Source organism: Bombina bombina, chromosome 6 (assembly GCF_027579735.1).
Source record: "Bombina bombina isolate aBomBom1 chromosome 6, aBomBom1.pri, whole genome shotgun sequence".
NCBI classification, from domain to species: domain Eukaryota; kingdom Metazoa; phylum Chordata; class Amphibia; order Anura; family Bombinatoridae; genus Bombina; species Bombina bombina.
The window spans coordinates 1,126,225,876-1,126,245,732 of NC_069504.1; the positions used below are offsets into that span (position 1 = coordinate 1,126,225,876).

General features: G+C 39.4%; 1 protein-coding gene across 2 annotated transcripts in view; it reads left to right on the forward strand.

The window, feature by feature from the left end:
• The window catches only part of STK38L (serine/threonine kinase 38 like), a 205,875-nt gene that overhangs the window by 177,797 nt on the left and 8,221 nt on the right, over window positions 1-19,857 (forward strand). For both annotated transcript variants that reach the window (XM_053719097.1, XM_053719096.1), the window contains 5 exons: window positions 4,082-4,184; window positions 4,784-4,845; window positions 5,523-5,640; window positions 6,086-6,209; window positions 7,422-7,517. In XM_053719097.1, the coding sequence (XP_053575072.1) occupies window positions 4,082-4,184; window positions 4,784-4,845; window positions 5,523-5,640; window positions 6,086-6,209; window positions 7,422-7,517 (503 nt within the window). The remainder of the gene's footprint in view (window positions 1-4,081; window positions 4,185-4,783; window positions 4,846-5,522; window positions 5,641-6,085; window positions 6,210-7,421; window positions 7,518-19,857) is intronic.

Below are 19,857 nucleotides of genomic sequence, written 5' to 3' on the forward strand. Positions count from 1 at the left end.
AGGAATGAAGCTTCGGTTGACCAGATCTGCAAAGCAGCAACTTGGTCCTCTTTGCATACTTTTACTAAATTCTACCATTTTGATGTATTTTCTTCTTCTGAAGCAGTTTTTGGTAGAAAAGTACTTCAGGCAGCGGTTTCAGTTTGAATCTTCTGCTTATGTTTTTCGTTAAACTTTATTTTGGGTGTGGATTATTTTCAGCAGGAATTGGCTGTCTTTATTTTATCCCTCCCTCTCTAGTGACTCTTGTGTGGAAAGATCCACATCTTGGGTAGTCATTATCCCATACGTCACTAGCTCATGGACTCTTGCTAATTACATGAAAGAAAACATAATTTATGTAAGAACTTACCTGATAAATTCATTTCTTTCATATTAGCAAGAGTCCATGAGGCCCGCCCTTTTTTTGTGGTGGTTATGATTTTGTATAAAGCACAATTATTCCAATTCCTTATTTTATATGCTTTCGCACTTTTTTATCACCCCACTTCTTGGCTATTCGTTAAACTGAATTGTGGGTGTGGTGAGGGGTGTATTTATAGGCATTTTGAGGTTTGGGAAACTTTGCCCCTCCTGGTAGGAATGTATATCCCATACGTCACTAGCTCATGGACTCTTGCTAATATGAAAGAAATGAATTTATCAGGTAAGTTCTTACATAAATTATGTTATTCCCCACTTGCAGTGGGATTTCCAGCTACCTTTTAAACAGAGCTAAACTGAGAGCTTCTAAGTAAGTTTTTTAAAAAGTTTTATACTGGATTTTTATATCATTATCTGTGCATCTTATTCTTTATAGTAGTGTCTATTACATGCAGTTATATGAAAATGAGTGCATACTGTCCCTTTAAGTACCAAACCTGGATTCCTTCCTAAGGTTGTTTCTAATAAAAATATTAATCAGGAAATTGTTGTTCCTTCCTTGTGTCTTATTCCTTCTTCTAAGAAGGAGCGACTGTTACATGATTTGGACGTGGTCCGTGCTTTGAAGTTTTCCTTGCAGGCAGCTAAGGATTTTCGTCAATCGTCTTCCCTGTTTCTTGTGTTTTCTGGGAAGTGTAGGGGTCAGAAAGCTACGGCTACTTCTCTTTCATTTTAGCTGAAGAGTATCATCCATTTTGCATATGAGACTGCTGGTCAGCAGCCTCCTGCACGAATTACGGCTCATTCCACTAGAGCTGTGGCTTCCTCATGGGCATTCAAGCATGATGCTTCTGTTGAACAGATTTGCAAGGCTGCAACTTGGTTGTCTTTGCACACTTTTTCCAAATTTTCCAAATTTGATACTTTGGCCTCGTCTGAGGCTGTTTTTGGGGAGAAGAGTTCTTCAAGCAGTGGTGCCTTCCGTTTAGGTGCCCTGTCTTGTCCCTCCCTTTTCATCTGTGTACTATAGCTTTGGTATTGTATCCCACAAGTAAGGATGAAATCCGTGGACTCATCGTATCTTGTAAAAGAAAAGGAAATTTATTCTTACCTGATAAATGTATTTATTTTACGATACGATGAGTCCACGGCCCACACTGTTTTTGTAAGACAGGTCTTTTTAATTTTTTGCTAAACTTCAGTCACCTCTGCACCTTGGCTTTTCCTTTCTCTTCCTAACTTCGGTCGACTGACTGGAGTGGGAGGGAAGGGAGGAGCTATATATACAGCTCTGCTGTGGTGCTCTTTGCCTCCTCCTGCTGACCAGGAGTTGATATCCCACAAGTAAGGATGAAATCCGTGGACTCATTGTATCGTAAAAGAAATAAATTTATCAGGTAAGAATAAATTTCCTTTTTTTTTTTAACATTTTTTTTTGTTTTTTTCAGGCAATTACCTTTCTAACGGTGGGTCTTGGGGGTCTGTAGCCGCTTAGATGCCTTAGATACAGGCTTCTAAGCAGTATGCCCCATTTCCCTATACTGTCTATTGTATTTTTTAAATAAAGTTGCGCAGTGATGTCATCATGTCATTGCGCGTGATGTCACCACGCAAAACGTGAAGCCCGGCAATGCCTGTCACAGGCCTGAACGCCGGGGTGGGAGTTGATGGGAAGCCCCCAGATTGCCCTCATGGTGGGTATGTGCTAGCGATGGCTCTGAGCCGTCAGCACCTGACTGGGAAAATTTGCGATGGCTCAGAGCTATCGTTGGCACTCAAAGGGTTAAAGGGACCGTTAAGTTAAAATTAAACTTTCATTATTTAGAAAGAGCATACAATTTTAAACATGTTTCTAATTCATTTCTATTAGCTAATTTGCTTCAGTCTTTTGGTGTTTTTGGTTGAAGAGTATTAGGGTTGCACCAATAGCATTTTTTTAAGACTGAGTACATGTGCCGATACTTTTTTTTTTTTTTTTTTAAAAACTCGCCGATACCAATTACCGATACTTTTTATGTCATGTGACAGTGTCCCAAGCACAATACAGACTAATGATTTTTAAGATAGCTTCTTTATAATTATGAAGAACTGTAACTCAAAAGACATTATGAAATAATAAAATAAATATGAAATAATAAAAAATCTATTTGCTTGTTGTCACAAAGTTGTAAAAACTCGAAGAAATTTCACAGAACACGTTTATAAATAAAAATATTACAATAAAATATATTCATAACAACAATAAGTAACAAGCGTAATATCAAAACCAACCAAAAGTGCAATACGGTAAAAAATATAACAGTACACTGTTTAAACATGGGGAACAACACTATGGGTTAGAATACATAGCTTTAACAATGCTCTCATTGCATGTCCAACTCCATTAAAGTCTATGGAGTTGGAAATGTGAACAGAGCATTGGTAAAGCTTACATATGAAATGTAATCTATATCTAGTCCTATTATTGTAAAATGTGTGTTCATAGGAATTAACTAAATTTTTCCTATAAACACTCTTCCTGCAATTATATAAGCTAAGGATGTTCCTCAGAGTACAGTATGTTTTGAGCATTATTGTGCAAGATAAGAACTAGCAGTATAACAGGCAATCTAGCAATTATATTTTTCAAAAGTTAGTGGCAAGTTCTTTTTAAGGATGTATGTTCAGCTATAAGTCTGTTTCTGCTATCAGTAAGGACGTTTGACGCTAAACTGAACAGGCTTTCACTTTCAGCACTACTGCATGGGGCAGAAAGATCATTTTGGGCCATTTTAGCCAGAGCTGCAAATCTCAGTTTATTAACTGCCCAGTACTTCAGGGGTTTGCCTGAACGAGGTACAGTGAGTTCTTCTACAATAATACAATAATACAAATAACAGCAATTTGTATTGGCAGAACAGAAGTGAACAATTTTTAGTTAAGTCTCCACTACAGCTTAAAATGAAATGGGAACATGCAGTTTGAAAAACCTCCACAAGATGGCGTATGGGTAGGAAGTGGAGGTATCGGTTTAAGTATCTGTGCATTTGCATGAGTTCAAGTACTCATGCAAATACTTGGTATCAGCACCGATACCGATGCTAGTATCAGTGCAACCCTAAAAAGTATACTTTGGAGCAGCAATGCACTACTGGGAGCTAGCTGAGCATATCTAGTGAGCCAATGACGAGGCATATATTTGCAGCCACCAATCACCAGCTAGCCCCTAGTAGTACATTGCTGCTCCTAAGCATACCTAGGTATTCTCATCAACAAAGGATATAAAAAGAACAAAGTACATTTGACAATAGAAGTAAAATGGAATGCTTAGAATTGCTATATTTCTAACATCTGTATCCGCTAATATTAAATGCACTTTTGGTTATTTATTTTTCGTTTGTCTGATCAGATTAGTTCCCAGTCACTTTACATAAATAAGTCTAAACTGGAAGAATAACATTGGTATTTCAAGTTTCGCTATATTTCTGGAAAGGGCGATTTGCATATAAAGCATTCACTGCAGATTTATGGGGTATAAAACACATGTATCTTGTACTACTCTAGAGATACAGTAATCTGTTCTTAGCTTTAATAAATTTGAGTTAATTTGTCTTAACTTTTGGTGAGAAATATTTTAGATTTTTGCTGTTAATTCTGAAGTGCACAAAAATGGGTTTGTCTTTTGCTAAATAAAATACATTTTGGTAAATTTAATGTTGCCTCTTGACTTTTTCTGAAGGGTCATGTCAAACTTTCAGATTTTGGGCTATGCACAGGATTAAAGAAAGCTCATCGGACTGAGTTTTACCGGAACCTTACGCACAATCCTCCTAGTGACTTCAGTAAGTATGCGGAAACCCTAATATGCTGCTTTTCTCTTTATCTGATGCAAATTTACTGTGGCTAAGATTTTATTTGTATAATGTGAAAAGCCTTCCAGTGCAGTGGTTTAACAAAAGTGTTAAAAATGTTTTTAATATTTAATTAATAAATCTTCCCCAATGGAACAAGCGTGGCTTTATGTAACGAGCAATACACGGGACATGAAACCAAAATAGTTTCTGTTATGGTTCAGATAGAGCATGTCATTTAAACAACTTTCCAATTACCTTTTGTTGAAAGCCATACCTAGGTATGCCCGGGAGCTAGCATCTGATTGGTGCACATATATGCCTCTTGTTGTTGGCTTACCAATGTGTTCAGCTAGCTCCCTGTAGTGCATGCTGCTCCTTCAACAATGGATACTATGAGAATGAGGCAAAATTGATCATAGAATTATATTGGAAAGTTGTTTAAACTTGAATGCTCTGTCTGAATCTGAAAACAAAAATGTTGGGTTTCCTGTTTCTTTAAAAGTTAGATTTTTCTGTATTTCACTATTCAAGCCCATGTTTATTCTCAAGTGATTTTTCTTTTTCTTTTTCCTTCAATGAATAAAAAGCATTTCAAAATATGAACTCTAAAAGGAAGGCCGAAACATGGAAGAACAAACGGAGGCAGCTGGTATGTTGTACGTTTTATAGAACTATCTATAACTGTGCGTTGTCTTGGGTGATGCACATACTCCGTACTACAGCAGAATGGTTTATACCTTTGTTTTTTTAGCAATCTGAGTACGCTGCTTAAAGGGACATGAAACCCAAATGTTTTCTTTCAGAATTCAGATAGAGCATGTCACTTAAACAACGTTTCAATTTACTTTTTTTTTTAATCAAATTTGCATCATTCTCTTGTTATCCTTTGTTGAAGAAGCAGCAATGCACTACTGTGATCTAGCCTAACTCATCTGGTGAGCCACAGAAAAGAGGCATTTGTGTGCAGCCACCAATCAGCAGCTAGCTCCAGTAGGACATTGCTGTTCCTGAGCCTATCTAGATATGCTTTTCAACTAAGGATACCAAATGAATGAAGCAAACTAGATAATAGAAGTAAATGGGAAAGTTGTCTGAATCATGAAATTAAAAATGGTGTTTTATGTCCCTTTAATGTTTAATTGCAGGTTTCAGAGCTTGTGAGCTACGATTTATTCTCTTGAAAACAGTTCTTTTAACCTTTCAGTGGCAACCAAGGGGTTAAACACTAACGGTTGAAAGTACATTGGGCTACACCGTAACAGAAAACCTGAGAATTTGCTTTTTTCGACCATTTGCACTATTTAATGTATGTTTGTTCGGTTTCAGGCTTATTCCACTGTTGGAACTCCAGATTACATCGCACCTGAGGTGTTTATGCAGACCGGTTACAATAAGCTGTGCGACTGGTGGTCACTGGGAGTCATTATGTATGAGATGCTGATAGGTGAGAAGGTTACGGGGTTTCTACCACCACTTCAGTAGCAAGATGTATTTTCCATTCAACAAGTGGGATAGGCAGGCCGTGTCGCTGGGATAGGCAGGCCGTGTCGCTGGGATAGGCAGGCCGTGTCGCTGGGATAGGCAGGCCGTGTCGCTGGGATAGGCAGGCCGTGTCGCTGGGATAGCCAGGCCGTGTCGCTGGGATAGCCAGGCCGTGTCGCTGGGATAGGCAGGGATTCGGTTTTCAGTTGTGTGATTTTAAATGGATATTTGGAGGGGGGGTGGGTTCAGTATAAATTACATTAAAACAGCTAACTGTACTTTCTTACCTTGTTGGTTGCCTTAATTACTGTAAATTATTTTCATTTTTTTCTATTCTTTATCTGTATAACCCACTGTTGCACTTGCTAATTGTTATAACGGCACAATTCTGTTCTTTATTGGTACAGGATATCCCCCGTTCTGCTCTGAAACACCTCAAGAAACTTACAGGAAAGTTATGAACTGGAAGGAGACTCTGGTGTTTCCTCCTGAGGTGCCGATATCAGAAAAATCCAAAGATCTGATTCTGAGGTCAGTCGGACGTTCTCATTCTTGAATCCTATGGTTGCCAGAGACTGCTGCAAGTCATTGCCTAGCAACAGCTCTTGGCAAAGTGCCCGATACTGAGCTAGGGCATAATAACTGGCTGTGCAGAATATTTCTGTATTGATTTCTGGTGCTCTCGGGATAAACTCTCCTGACTCCCAAAGAAACCTGTTAAAGTCTTAATGCAATAGCACTTACTCTGTATTTTAAATGAGCAGTAGATTTAATTTTTTTTTGCTGATAAATTTCAATGTACTTCAACTTGCCAGCACCCTCTATCATGTGACAATTATCAGCCAATCACCTTATTTACGTATACACTGAGAAGTTTTGCACATGCTCAGTAGGAGGTGGTGCCTCAGAAAGTGTGCATATAAAAAGACTGCACAATTTCCTAATGGAAGTAAACTGAAAAGTCTCAAAACTGTATTCTCTATCTTTAATTTTGACTTTACTGTTCCTTTAAGAAAGTGTACAATTTAAATTAAAAAAAATCCAGTTTACTTATTTTACCAATTTACTTTATTCTCTTAGTATCTTTTGTTTAAAAAACAGGTTGGTGGGCTCAGGAGTGTGTATGTGTCTGGGGCACTATATGGGTTTTGCAAGAATGTTTTTAGCAATGTTATACATTGTGCAAACACTGGTGCCATCCACTGCTTAAAAGCATTCTTGTAAAATTTCTTCCATAAAGTGTTCTACACACGTGCACACTACCTACCTAGGTATTCTCTTCAACAAAGTATACCATGAGAACAAAGTAAGTTTGATAATTTGTTTAAAAACTTTTTTTTAAAAAACACTATGCTCTACCCAAGCCAATGAGTAAAATTAGCGTTTCACCTCCATTTCCACAAAGTCTACGTTCTACAAATGTGTATATCGCCCCTAAATGAAATAAAACATTGCCGTTTCCTGGTTTGAACCAGTTCGCCCCTCTCTGCCTATGCATTTTGTAGTTAACACACACACAGGTTTATACAAGAAAAGCAAATGTAACCAAACTCTTGTGAGATTTTCATTGGTCGCTCTTTTCCTTGTTTTACTGTAATTTACTGCTAACCAGAGCACCACAGTTTTCCATAGAGCCCCAGACTGCGTGGTGGTTCCTTCTACCTGTTTGGTTTTGTGAACGCGCAATGAAAATATTTCATACGTAAATTGTCATCTTCAAATGCTTTTATTTTGTATTAACAGGTTCTGTACAGATTCAGAAAACAGAATTGGCGCCAGTGGTGTTGAAGAGATTAAGACTCATCCTTTTTTTGAATGTGTAGATTGGGGACATATCAGGTAAACGGATTTCATTATACAGAAGTCTTTTTAGTTGTCAAGATAAAGACGCATGTAAAGTACAGTGGTTAGTAATATCCCTGACACGATAGCAAGACCCCAAAATCTGTTGCTCACAGGCTGCCTGATCCCCCGCTAGTGTCTGCATTTTATAATCTGTTCATAAGCTAGACCAGGGCTTGACAAACCCAGGTAGCCACTGGCTCCTAGAATTTTATCCATGGCTCCCAACTTTAGGGTTTTACTCCATATATCTATATAGAAATACCACTGTCTGGCTACTAAATTTTCTTACTGGCTCCTAAATTTTAAACCGATTTGTCGACCACTGAGCTAGACATTACTAACTCTTCTCCCTGTTGTCGTATCCATATGCTGTGTGTATATTTCATGATCTCAGGATTGTGCAAGTATGCTGCAGTGTAGACACCTGAAGGTCTTATAGGGCCATGATACCCAAATGTTTAAACACTTGAAAGTGCTGCAGCATAGCTGTAAAAAGCTGACTAGAAAATATCACCTGAACATCTCTATGTAAAAAAGAAAGATATTTTACCTCAAAATGTCCTAAGTATTCACATCCCATTGTAAAGGACTTTAAGCAGCAAATCAGTATGTCTGTCCCGGGACCTGCAAGCGAGTGAGCCTCAGGCACACTCATGTTATTTCCCTATTCAGTTTAAGAAGTTTACTATGAAATCTCATGAGAGTTAAGTGAAATCTCATGAGATCACAGTAAATAAAGTTCATGACCTCAGCACTGCTGTTCATTTTTTTTTTTAACCTGCAGCTGGGTAACTGAACAGTAGCTGAAAGATAACTTTTTACACAGCACTTACTCTGGTGAGCTAAGGAAGTTGTGAGGTAAAATATCTTCCTTTTTTAGATGCTCTTTCCTGTCAGCTTTTTACAGTTATACTGCATCAGTTTCAAGTGATTTAGCATACGAGTATTATGTCCCTTTAAGTAAACAGGTCACATTGCAGGTATGACCGTGAACAGATGAATGAATAGCAGATGACTCATCTCTGCTCAGGGAGTTTAGGCATTTCTGGCGAGTTGTTAACATAGGTTGCTCTGTACTGCACTACTGCTGTAGTAACCATATTGCTGTTAGTGTGGTGTAAATTAACACCGTGAGTGAAGAGCCCACTGTGAGTGTGAAATGCCGAAACCAGTTCTAGACAAATCCAGACGCTGCAGTGCCTAGTATTGTACCCTGGCATAGGTTTTATTTCCAAAATCCCTTATCTGTACTCCATAAAATGTGCAGCTGGTTCTTAAGATATCAAATTGACCAGCCCTGCACACTACATCTTTGTATTGTTTTTTTATTTCACAACTTACCACATCTAATTAGTGATGAGTAGGTTCATGTGCAGTGACCACTATCTAGGTAAGAGGAATACAAAACTGAAGGAAAACACTGACACATTGGGTCTATTAAATAACTTAACGGTGCTGTGAGGTTCGTTTTACAGACTTGAGGGGCTACATTTTCAGCTGTACATATGATACTGAATTGTATCTATCTAGGTTATTATTTTAGCTAATGAGCGTTTTCTCTGTGGCCCTGTCCCATATAGTAGAAAGCTGACACACCGCTTCTGTTCCTGGAAGAAACTGCTAATTTGCTGCCATAACAATAAATCCCAGGGGCTGGTGCGGCACTTATACCAGTTAATACGTAGTGTTAGGGGAATTAACAATAATTACCTCTATGGCGATGCAAGGATGCAGATTTATTCTAGCAATTAAAGGGCACATTAGTTTGGTGGACTGTTACCTACAAGTATAAAATGAATGACTTAATACACTTTAAAATGTGCTCTCTTAGATGCAATAAAGATAAAAATTATTTCACTGTTTAAATAGTGTAACAGTATATACTGTATCTATGTAAATACATACTCAGTACATGCCGTACTATTATTTCACTGTTTACATAGTGTAACAGTATATACTGTATCTATGTAAATACATACTCAGTACATGCCGTACTATTATTTCACTGTTTACATAGTGTAACAGTATATATCGTATCTGTGTAAATACATACTCAGTACATGCCGTACTATTATTTCACTGTTTACATAGCGTAACAGTATATATCGTATCCGTGTAAACACATACACACATACTCAGTACACCCCATACTATTATTTCATTGTTTACATAGCGTAACAGTATATATCGTATCTGTGTAAATACATACTCGGTACATGCCGTACTATTATTTCACTGTTTACATAGCGTAACAGTATATATCGTATCCGTGTAAACACATACACACATACTCGGTACACCCCATACTATTATTTCATTGTTTACATAGCGTAACAGTATATATCGTATCTGTGTAAATACATACTCGGTACATGCTGTACTATTATTTCACTGTTTACATAGCGTAACAGTATATATCGTATCTGTGTAAATACATACTCGGTACATGCCATACTATTATTTCACTGTTTACATAGTGTAACAGTATATATCGTATCTGTGTAAATACATACTCGGTACATGCCGTACTATTATTTCACTGTTTACATAGCGTAACAGTATATATCGTATCTGTGTAAATACATACTCGGTACATGCCGTACTATTATTTCACTGTTTACATAGTGTAACAGTATATATCGTATCTATGTAAATACATACTCGGTACATGCCGTACTATTATTTCACTGTTTACATAGCGTAATAGTATATATCGTATCCGTGTAAACACATACACACATACTCAGTACACCCCATACTATTATTTCATTGTTTACATAGCGTAAAAGTATATATCGTATCTGTGTAAATACATACTCGGTACATGCCGTACTATTATTTCACTGTTTACATAAGCGTAACAGTATATACTGTATCTATGTAAATACATACTCCGTACATGCCGTACTATTATTTCACGGTTTACATAGCGTAACAGTATATATTGTATCTGTGTAAATACATACCCACATACTCAGTACATGCCGTACTATTATTTCACTGTTTGCATAGCATAACAGTATATATCATATCCGTGTAAATACATACACACATACTCCATACATCCCATATTATTATTTTAATCTTGTTCACTTAAAATGCAGAAAGGCTTGCAATATTAGGGCCATTTCTGCAGTCTCACTATGTATTGCACTGTCCTGTAGTCTATTGGCAGGTAACATTAAAGGGACACTGAACCCAATTTTTTTCTTTTGTGATTCAGATAGAGCATGACATTTTAAGCAACTTTCTAATTACTCCTATTATCAAATGTTCTTTATTCTCTTGTTATCTTTATTTGAAATGCAAGTATGTAAGTTTAGATGTTGGCCCATTTTTGGTGAACAACCTAGGTTGTCCTTGCTGATTGGTGGATAAATTTATTCACCAATCAAAAACTGCTGTCCAGAGTTCTGAACCAAGAAAAAAGCTTAGATGCCTTCTTTTTTATATAAAGATAGCAAGAGAACAAAGAAACATTGATAATAGGAGTAAATTGGAAAGTTGCTTAAAATTGCTGCTGTATCTGAATCACGAAAGAAAAATTTTGGGTTCAGTGTCCCTTTAAATAGATTTTTAAAAAGTGAAGCACTGAGGAGCTCTGAGTAACCTGCTTAGCACATTGTTTTCATCTGTTTTGTAGGTATTCGTTTTCTCTTTTACAAATCCCTCTCGTGACTTTTCTTTCTATTCACCATCAGCTTCTCAAGTCTAGAGATTTCTATAAAATGCTGGGACCCCATTAATAAGTGAGCGTCCATCTTAGCTCATTTAGCCCATAAATAAATATAATTAAACTTTAGAATTCACACATTTTGACCGTGTTTCACTTGGGAGTTTTGTTGCTAGCAATTATTTTACAGATTTATCACCAAACTACCCTCACTGCTGCATAATTTACTGGCAATCAATAAAAAACCTGGAATTATGGTTTGTCAATATCAATTCATATTTTTTTTGTAAAGATCACTCATCTATTTAGCATTTCTTTCATGTAATTAGCAAGAGTCCATGAGCTAGTGACGTATGGGATATACATTCCTACCAGGAGGGGCAAAGTTTCCCAAACCTCAAAATGCCTATAAATACACCCCTCACCACACCCACAAATCAGTTTTACAAACTTTGCCTCCTATGGAGGTGGTGAAGTAAGTTTGTGCTAGATTCTACGTTGATATGCGCTCCGCAGCAAGTTGGAGCCCGGTTTTCCTCTCAGCGTGCAGTGAATGTCAGAGGGATGTGAGGAGAGTATTGCCTATTTGAATGCAGTGATCTCCTTCTACGGGGTCTATTTCATAGGTTCTCTGTTATCGGTCGTAGAGATTCATCTCTTACCTCCCTTTTCAGATCGACGATATACTCTTATATATACCATTACCTCTGCTGATTCTCGTTTCAGTACTGGTTTGGCTTTCTACTACATGTAGATGAGTGTCCTGGGGTAAGTAAGTCTTATTTTCTGTGACACTCTAAGCTATGGTTGGGCACTTTTTTATAAAGTTCTAAATATATGTATTCAAACATTTATTTGCCTTGACTCAGGATGTTCAACATTCCTTATTTCAGACAGTCAGTTTCATATTTGGGATAATGCATATGAATAATTCATTTTTTTCTTACCTTAAACAATTTGACTTTCCCTGTGGGCTGTTAGGCTCGCGGGGGCTGAAAATGCTTCATTTTATTGCGTCATTCTTGGCGCAGACTTTTTTGGCGCAAAAATTATTTTCTGTTTCCGGCGTCATACGTGTCGCTGGAAGTTGCGTCATTTTTGACGTTCTTTTGCGCCAAAAGTGTCGGCGTTCCGGATGTGGCGTCATTTTTGGCGCCAAAAGCATTTAGGCGCCAAATAATGTGGGCGTCTTTTTTGGCGCGAAAAAATATGGGCGTCACTTTTGTCTCCACATTATTTAAGTCTCATTGATTTTTTGCTTCTGGTTGCTAGAAGCTTGTTCACTGGCATTTTTTACCATTCCTGAAACTGTCATTTAAGGAATTTGATCAATTTTGCTTTATATGTTGTTTTTTCTATTACATATTGCAAGATGTCCCACGTTGAAGCTGAGTCAGAAGATACTTCTGGAATATCCCTGCCTGGGGCTGGAGCTACCAAAGCTAAGTGTATCTACTGTAAACTTATGGTATCTGTTCCTCCAGCTGTTTGTACTGTTTTGTCATGACAAACTGTTTATGCAGATAATATTTTCTTTAAGTACTGTTACATTACCTGTTGCTGTTCTGTCAACATCTAATACTCAGAGTGTTCCTGATAACATAAGAGATTTTGTTTTTAAATCCATTAAGAAGGCTATGTCTGTTATTCCTCCTTCTAGTAAATGTAAAAAGTCTTTTAAAACTTCTCATTTTTCAGATGAATTTTTAAATGAACATCATCATTCTGATTCTGATAATGGTTCTTCTGGTTCAGAGGATTCTGTCTCAGAGGTTGATGCTGATAAATCTTCATATTTATTTAAAATGAAATTTATTCGTTCTTTACTTAAAGAAGTACTAATTGCATTAGAAATTGAGGATTCTGGTCCTCTTGATACTAAATCTAAACGTTTAGATAAGGTTTTTAAATCTCCTGTAGTTATTCCAGAAGTTTTTCCTGTCCCTAGTGCTATTTCTGAAGTAATTTCCAGGGAATGGAATAATTTGGGTAATTCATTTACTCCTTCTAAACGTTTTAAGCAATTATATCCTGTGCCATCTGACAGATTAGAGTTTTGGGACAAAATCCCTAAAGTTGATGGGGCTGTCTCTACTCTTGTTAAGCGTACTATTCCTACGGCAGATGGTACTTCCTTAAGGATCCTTTAGATAGGAAAATTGAATCCTTTCTAAGAAAAGCTTACTTGTGTTCAGGTAATCTTCTTAGACCTGCTATATCTTTAGCGGATGTTGCTGCAGCTTCATCTTTTGGTTAGAAGCTTTAGCGCAACAAGTAACAGATCATAATTCTCATAGCATTTTTATTCTTCAACATGCTAATAATTTTATTTGTAATGCCATCTTTGATATCATTAGAGTTGATGTCAGGTATATGTCTCTAGCTATTTTAGCTAGAAGAGCTTTATGGCTTAAGACTTGGAATGCTGTTATGTCTTCTAAGTCTACTCTGCTTTCCCTTTCTTTCCAGGGTAATGATCGTTTTCATTCCTTTTGTCACAACAAGGAACAAAAACCTGATCCTTCATCCTCAGGAGCGGTATCAGTTTGGAAACCATCTCCAGTCTGGAATAAATCCAAGCCTTTTAGAAAATCAAAGCCAGCTCCTAAGTCCACATGAAGGTGCGGCCCTCATTCCACCTCAGCTGGTAGGGGGAAGATTACGTTTTTTCTAAGAAATTTGGATCAATTACGTTCACAATCTTTGGATTCAGAACATTGTTTCAGAAGGGTACAGAATTGGCTTCAAGATAAGGCCTCCTGCAAAGAGATTTTTTCTTTCCCGTGTCCCAGTAAACCCAGCGAAGGCTCAAGCATTTCTGAAATGTGTTTCAGATCTAGAGTTGACTGGAGTAATTTTGCCAGTTCCAGTTCTGGAACAGGGACTGGGGTTTTATTCAAATCTCTTCATTGTACCAAAGAAGGAAAATTCCTTCAGACCAGTTCTGGATCTAAAAATATTGAATCGTTATGTAAGGATACCAACATTCAAAATGGTAACTGTAAGGACTATCCTGCCTTTTGTTCAACAAGGGCATTATATGTCTACTATAGATTTACAGGATGCATATCTGCATATTCCGATTCATCCAGATCACTATTTAGCAGAATCTCATTCGAATCGACTTGTGTTGTTTCTTCAACATCATGGTTGGAGGATCAATTTACCAAAAAGTTCATTGATTCCTCAGACTTAGGTAACCTTTTTAGGTTTTCAGATAGATTCAGTATCCATGACTCTATCTTTGATAGACATGAGACATCTAAAGTTGATATCAGCTTGTCGAAACCTTCAGTCACAATCTTTCCCTTCGGTAGCCTTATGCATGGAAATTCTAGGTCTTATGACTGCGGCATCGGACGCGATCCCCTTTGCTCGTTTTCACATGCGGCCTCTTCAGCTCTGTATGCTGAACCAGTGGTGCAGGGATTACACAAAGATATCTCAATTAATATCTTTAAAATCGATTGTACGACACTCTCTGACGTGGTGGACAGATCACCATCGTTTAGTTCAGGGGGCTTCTTTTGTTCTTCCGACCTGGACTGTAATTTCAACAGATGCAAGTCTTACAGGTTGGGGAGCTGTGTGGGGGTCTCTGACAGCACAAGGGGTTTGGGAATCTCAGGAGGTGAGATTACCGATCAATATTTTGGAACTCCGTGCAATTTTCAGAGCTCTTCAGTCTTGGCCTCTTCTGAAGAGAGAATCGTTCATTTGTTTTCAGACAGACAATGTCACAACAGTCCTCTGGCTATGAAAGAAGTATCTCGAATTCTGGTTTGGGCGGAATCCAGCTCCTGTCTAATCTCTGCGGTTCATATTCCAGGAATAGACAATTGGGAAGCGGATTATCTCAGTCGCCAAACGTTGCATCCGGGCAAATGGTCTCTTCACCCAGAGGTATTTCTTCAGATTGTTCAAATGTGGGAACTTCCAGAAATAGATCTGATGGCTTCTCATCTAAACAAGAAACTTCCCAGGTATCTGTCCAGATCCCGGGATCCTCAGGCGGAGGCAGTGGATGCATTATCACTTCCTTGGAAGTATCATCCTGCCTATATCTTTCCGCCTCTAGTTCTTCTTCCAAGAGTAATCTCCAAGATTCTGAAGGAATGCTCGTTTGTTCTGCTGGTAGCTCCAGCATGGCCTCACAGGTTTTGGTATGCGGATCTTGTCCGGATGGCCTCTTGCCAACCGTGGACTCTTCCGTTAAGACCAGACCTTCTGTCGCAAGGTCCTTTTCTTCTGTTATGTGTGATCAGTCCACGGGTCATCATTACTTCTGGGATATAACTCCTCCCCAACAGGAAATGCAAGAGGATTCACCCAGCAGAGCTGCATATAGCTCCTCCCCTCTACGTCAGTCCCAGTCATTCTCTTGCACCCAACGACTAGATAGGATGTGTGAGAGGACTATGGTGATTATACTTAGTTTTTATGACTTCAATCAAAAGTTTGTTATTTTATAATAGCACCGGAGCGTGTTATTACTTCTCTGGCAGACTTTGAGGAAGAATCTACCAGAGTTTTTACTATGATTTTAACCGGAGTAGTTAAGATCATATTGCTGTTCTCGGCCATCTGAGGGAGGTAAAAGCTTCAGATCAGGGGACAGGGGCAGATGAATCTGCATTGAGGTATGTAGCAGTTTTTATTTTCTGAATGGAATTGATGAGAAAATCCTGCTATACCGTTAAAATGACATGTATGTATACACTTCAGTATTCTGGGAATGGTACTTCACCGGAACTACTCTGTTAAAGGTCACTAATCTTTTTAATTAGTATTATATCATGTTAAACGTTTTTGCTGGAATGTAGAATCGTTTACATTGCTGAGGTACTGAGTAAATAAATGTTTGGGCTTTATTTTCCACTTGGCAGTAGTTTGTTTTGAATTGTGACAGTTTCGTTTCTCTTCACTGCTGTGTGTGAGAGGGAGGGGCCGTTTTTGGCGCTCTTTGCTACGCATCAACAATTCCAGTCAGCTATTATTATTTTTCCTGCATGATCCGGTTCATCTCTGACAGATCTCAGGGGTCTTCAAACTTCTTGAAGGGAGGTACATTCTCTCAGCAGAGCTGTGAGAATTTTTTATATTGACTGTGGATAAAGACGTTACTCAATAATTTTTATGTCAAATTTAGTTATGTTATCTTACTAATGGGAACAAAACCTTTGCTAAAAGTTGTGTTATTTTAAAGTTGATGCTATAACTGTTTCTCAGTTCATTATCTCAACTGTCATTTAATCGTTTTAGTACCTCTTTGAGGCACAGTACGTTTTTGCTAAAAAAGATTATAACCAGGTTGCAAGTTATTGCTAGTGTGTTAAACATGTCTGACTCAGAGGAAGATATCTGTGTCATTTGTTCCAATGCCAAGGTGGAGCCCAATAGAAATTTATGTACTAACTGTATTGATGCTACTTTAAATAAAAGTCAATCTGTACAATGTGAACAAATTTCACCAATCTGCGAGGGGAGAGTTATGCCGACTAACTCGCCTCACGCGGCAGTACCTGCATCTCCCGCCCGGGAGGTGCGTGATATTATGGCGCCTAGTACATCTGGGCGGCCATTACAGATAACATTACAAGATATGGCTACTGTTATGACTGAAGTTTTGTCTAAATTACCAGAACTAAGAGGCAAGCGTGATCACTCTGGGGTGAGAACAGAGTGCGCTGACAATACTAGGGCCATGTCTGATACTGCGTCACAGCTTGCAGAGCATGAGGACGGAGAGCTTCATTCTGTGGGTGACGGTTCTGATCCAAACAGATTGGATTCAGATATTTCAAATTTTAAATTTAAATTGGAGAACCTCCGTGTATTACTGGGAGAGGTCTTAGCAGCTCTCAATGATTGTAACACCGTTGCAATACCAGAGAAACTATGTAGGTTGGACAAATACTTTGCGGTACCGGCGAGTACTGACGTTTTTCCTATACCTAAGAGATTAACTGAAATTGTTACTAAGGAGTGGGATAGACCCGGTGTGCCGTTCTCACCCCCTCCAATATTTAGAAAGATGTTTCCAATAGACGCCACCACTCGGGACTTATGGCAAACGGTCCCTAAGGTGGAGGGAGCAGTTTCTACTCTAGCTAAGCGTACCACTATCCCGGTGGAGGATAGCTGTGCCTTTTCAGATCCAATGGATAAAAAATTAGAGGGTTACCTTAAGAAAATGTTTGTTCAACAAGGTTTTATTTTGCAACCCCTTGCATGTATCGCGCCGATTACGGCTGCGGCAGCATTTTGGATTGAGTCTCTGGAAGAGAACCTTAGTTCATCTACGCTAGACGACATTATGGACAGGCTTAGAGTCCTTAAACTAGCTAATTCATTCATTTCGGAGGCCGTAGTACATTTAACCAAACTTACGGCTAAGAACTCAGGATTCGCCATACAGGCACGTAGGGCACTGTGGCTAAAATCCTGGTCAGCTGATGTTACTTCTAAGTCCAAATTACTTAATATACCTTTCAAGGGGCAGTCCTTATTTGGGCCCGGTTTGAAAGAAATTATCGCTGACATTACAGGAGGTAAGGGCCACGCCCTACCTCAAGACAAAGCCAAAGCTAAGGCTAGACAGTCTAATTTTCGTCCCTTTCGGAATTTCAAAACAGGAGCAGCATCAACCTCCACTGCACCAAAACAGGAAGGAGCTGTTGCTCGTTACAGGCAAGGCTGGAAGCCCAATCAGTCCTGGAACAAGGGCAAACAGGCCAGGAAACCTGCTGCTGCCCCAAAGACAGCATGAACCGAGAGCCCCCGATCCGGGACCGGATCTAGTGGGGGGCAGACTTTCTCTCTTCGCCCAGGCCTGGGCAAGAGATGTTCAGGATCCCTGGGCGCTAGAGATCATATCTCAGGGATACCTTCTAGACTTCAAATTATCTCCCCCAAGAGGGAGATTTCATCTGTCAAGATTGTCAACAAACCAGATAAAGAAAGAAGCGTTTCTACGCTGTGTACAAGATCTGTTATTAATGGGAGTGATCCATCCGGTTCCGCGGTCGGAACAAGGACAAGGGTTCTACTCAAACCTGTTTGTGGTTCCCAAAAAAGAGGGAACTTTCAGACCAATCTTAGATTTAAAGATTCTAAACAAATTCCTAAGAGTTCCATCGTTCAAAATGGAAACTATTCGGACAATCTTGCCCATGATCCAAAAGGGTCAGTACATGACCACAGTGGATTTAAAAGATGCTTACCTTCACATACCGATCCACAAAGATCATCACCGGTATCTACGGTTTGCCTTCCTAGACAGGCACTACCAGTTTGTAGCTCTTCCATTCGGATTGGCTACGGCCCCAAGAATCTTCACAAAGATTCTAGGTGCCCTCCTGGCGGTACTAAGACCGCGAGGGATTTCGGTAGCTCCGTACCTAGACGACATTCTAATACAAGCTTCAAGCTTTCAAACTGCCAAGTCTCATACAGAGTTAGTTCTGGCATTTCTAAGGTCGCATGGATGGAAAGTGAACGAAAAGAAGAGTTCTCTTTTTCCTCTCACAAGAGTTCCATTCTTGGGGACTCTTATAGATTCTGTAGAAATGAAGATTTACCTGACAGAGGACAGGTTAACAAAGCTTCAAGATGCATGCCGTGTCCTTCATTCCATTCAACACCCGTCAGTAGCTCAATGCATGGAGGTGATCGGCTTAATGGTAGCGGCAATGGACATAGTACCTTTTGCACGCCTACACCTCAGACCGCTGCAATTATGCATGCTAAGTCAGTGGAATGGGGATTACTCAGATTTGTCCCCTACTCTGAATCTGAATCAAGAGACCAGAAATTCTCTTCTATGGTGGCTTCATCGGCCACACCTGTCCAGGGGGATGCCATTCAGCAGGCCAGACTGGACAATTGTAACAACAGACGCCAGCCTACTAGGTTGGGGCGCTGTCTGGAATTCTCTGAAGGCTCAGGGATCATGGAATCAGGAGGAGAGTCTCCTTCCAATAAACATTCTGGAATTGAGAGCAGTTCTCAATGCCCTTCTGGCTTGGCCCCAATTAACAACTCGGGGGTTCATCAGGTTTCAGTCGGACAATATCACGACTGTAGCTTACATCAACCATCAGGGAGGGACAAAAAGCTCCCTAGCAATGATGGAAGTATCAAAGATAATTCGATGGGCAGAGTCTCACTCTTGCCACCTGTCAGCAATCCACATCCCGGGAGTGGAGAACTGGGAGGCGGATTTCTTGAGTCGCCAGACTTTTCATCCGGGGGAGTGGGAACTTCATCCGGAGGTCTTTGCCCAAATACTTCGACGTTGGGGCAAACCACAGATAGATCTCATGGCGTCTCGCCAGAACGCCAAGCTTCCTCACTACGGGTCCAGATCCAGGGATCCGGGAGCGGTTCTGATAGATGCTTTGACAGCACCTTGGAACTTCGGGATGGCTTATGTGTTTCCACCCTTCCCGCTGCTTCCTCGATTGATTGCCAAAATCAAACAGGAGAGAGCATCAGTGATTCTAATAGCACCTGCATGGCCACGCAGGACTTGGTATGCAGATCTAGTGGACATGTCATCCTGTCCGCCTTGGTCTCTACCTCTAAGACAGGACCTTCTGATACAGGGTCCGTTCAAACATCAAAATCTAACTTCTCTGAAGCTGACTGCTTGGAAATTGA